The 2,519-nt window shown below is 60.2% G+C and overlaps 1 protein-coding gene across 1 annotated transcript in view; it reads right to left on the bottom strand.

Moving 5' to 3' along the window:
• LOC113490628 (periaxin-like) overlaps nt 1-2,513 on the bottom strand; it is a 12,318-nt gene extending 9,805 nt beyond the window's left edge. Inside the window, exon 1 of the mRNA XM_026867156.1 lies at nt 1-2,513. Coding sequence (XP_026722957.1) covers nt 1-1,962 — 1,962 coding nt within the window. The 5' untranslated portion in view covers nt 1,963-2,513.
• Between the last annotated feature and the right edge of the window lie 6 nt (nt 2,514-2,519).

Here is a 2,519-nt window from a genome sequence, read left to right as displayed (position 1 = left end):
CCCCCGCAGCAGCAGCACGGGGGGCAGCCCCCCAGCTGCCCCCACTACCGCCAACTGTGGGGATGGAGAGGGGGATGGGCCCCTCCCTGCCACGAGCACCTCAGGGGCCTGTGGCTGGATGGTGGGCACCTCTGCGGCCTGGAGGTGGACATTTGTCACCTCCATGGGCTTGAGTTGGACACTGGGCACCTCTACAGTCTTGAGTTGAACGTTGGGCACCTCCATGGCCTTGAGTTGGATGTTGGGCACCTCCACGGCCTTCAGCTGGATGTTGGATACCTCCATGGTCTTCAGTTGCACGTTGGGTACCTCCACGGTCTTGAGTTGGATGTTGGGCACTTCTACCGTCTTGAGTTGGATGTTGGGCACCTCCTCTGTGGTCTTCAGTTGGACGTTAGGCACCTCTGTGGTCTTAAGATGCATGTTAGGCACCTCCATGGTCTTGAGTTGGACACTGGGCACCTCCATCATTTGGTGACAGGTGTTGGGCACCTCAGTAGCCTGGAGATGGACATTTGTCACCTCCATTGTCTTCAGTTGGATATTGGGCATGTCCGTGATCTTGAGATGGATATTGGGCAGCTCCATCATATGGTGATGGACACTGGACACCTTGGTGTCTTGAAGATGGACACTGGCCATCTCTGTGGTCTGGAGATGGACGCTGGGCACCTCTGTGACTTGGAGATGGACACCGGGCACCTCAGTGGTTTGATGACACACACTGGGCACCTCAGTGGTCTGGAGATGGACACTGGGCACCTCTGCGGCCTGGAGATGGACATTTGTCACCTCCGTGGTTTGGGGATGGACACTGGGCATCTCAGTGGCTTGCAGCTGGACAGTGGTCACCTCTGCATCCTGGAGATGGATGTTGGGCATGTCTGCAGCCTGGAGATGGACACTGGGCACCTCCATGGTTTGGTGATGGACGTCGGTCACCTCAGTGGCCTGCAAGTGGACACTGGTCACCTTTGTGGTCTGGAGATGGACGCCAGGCACTTCTGTGGCTTCGAGATGGATGTCGGGTACCTCAGTGGTTTCAAGATGCACATCGGGCACCTCTGTGGTTTCAAGATGGACACTGGGCACCTCTGCGGTCTGCAGCTGGATGTTGGCCACCTCCATGGCCTGAAGCTGGATGTCGGGCACCTCTGTGGCCTCAAGATGGACACTGGGGACCTCTGTGGTTTGGAGATGGACACTGGACACCTCTGTGGCTCGGAGATGGATGTCAGGTACCTTGGTGGTTTGGAGATGGACATTTGTCACCTCTGTGGTCTGCAGCTCGACACTGGGCACCTCCGTGTCCTGGAGATGGACATCTGTCACCTCCGTATCCTGAAGATGGACGCTGGGCACCTCCGTGGCCTGGAGATGGACACCGGTCACCTCTGAGGGCTGCGGCAGGGCTTGGAGCTGGATGTTGGTGATCTCAGAGGGCTGTGGCAGGGCTTGGAGCTGGACATTTGTCACCTCAGTGGCCTGCAGCTGGATGTTGGTGACATCCAAAGGTTGTGGCAGGGCTTGGAGCTGGACATTTGTCATCTCAGTGGCCTGCAGCTGGATGTTGGTGAGCTCAGAGGGTTGTGGCAGGGCTCGGAGCTGGAGGTTGGTGACATCCAAGGGTTGCGGCAGGGTTTGGAGCTGGACATTGGTCACCTCTGCGGCCTGCAGTTGGATGTTGGTGACATCTGAGGGTTGTGGCAGAGCATGGAGCTGGATTTTGGCCACCTTGGAGGGCTGTGGTAGGGCTTGGAGCTGGACATTGGTCACCTCACTGGTTTGGAGCTGGATGTTGGTGACATCCAAGGGCTGCGGCAGGGCCTGCAGCTGGACATTTGTCACCTCGGCGGCTTGGAGATGGATGTTGGTGACATCCAAGGGCTGTGGCAGGGCTTGGAGCTGGACGTTGGTCATCTTGGAGGGTTGCGGCAAGGCTTGGAGCTGAACATTTGTCATCTCGGCAGCTTGGAGGTGGATGTTGGTGACATCCAAGGGTTGCGGCAGGGCTTGGAGCTGGACTCTTGTCACCTCTGTGGCTTGGAGCTGGACATTAGTCACCTCTGCAGCTTGGAGCTGGATATTGGTGACCTCCAAGGGTTGTGGCAGGGCCTGCAGCTGGACATTGGTCACCTCGGCTGCCTGCAGCTGGACACCAGTGACCTCGGGGGGCTGTGGCCCCTGTGGGGGAATGACACCCCCCCTCAGAACGATGACACTGGCTCCTGCCGGGGTCCCCGCCACCCCCTGGAGCTGGACACGGGGCAGCGCCTGCCCCGTGCCGGGTACCAACAGGATGCTCTGCCCTGCAGCGGAGAGTCCCGACGACTGGGGACCCTTCCCCGCCCGGGGCGGGGGACCCTCAGCAGGCAGGAGGGTGAAAGCCGAGGGCTCGGCCGGGGGGCTGGGCAGCAGGAGGAGCTTCCGCGGTGGTGCCGGAGGGCTGGGGATGAGCTGCAGGCCCTGGGGAGTCTGCACCAGCAGGAAGGTCTGGGCTTCGGGGGAGGGCGGCGGGG

The sequence above is a fragment of the Athene cunicularia genome, unplaced genomic scaffold (genome assembly GCF_003259725.1).
Source record: "Athene cunicularia isolate RWA unplaced genomic scaffold, athCun1 SCF_19, whole genome shotgun sequence".
Classification (NCBI taxonomy): domain Eukaryota; kingdom Metazoa; phylum Chordata; class Aves; order Strigiformes; family Strigidae; genus Athene; species Athene cunicularia.
Note: the sequence above shows the minus strand (reverse complement) of the source record. Positions and strands in the feature narration are given on the sequence as shown.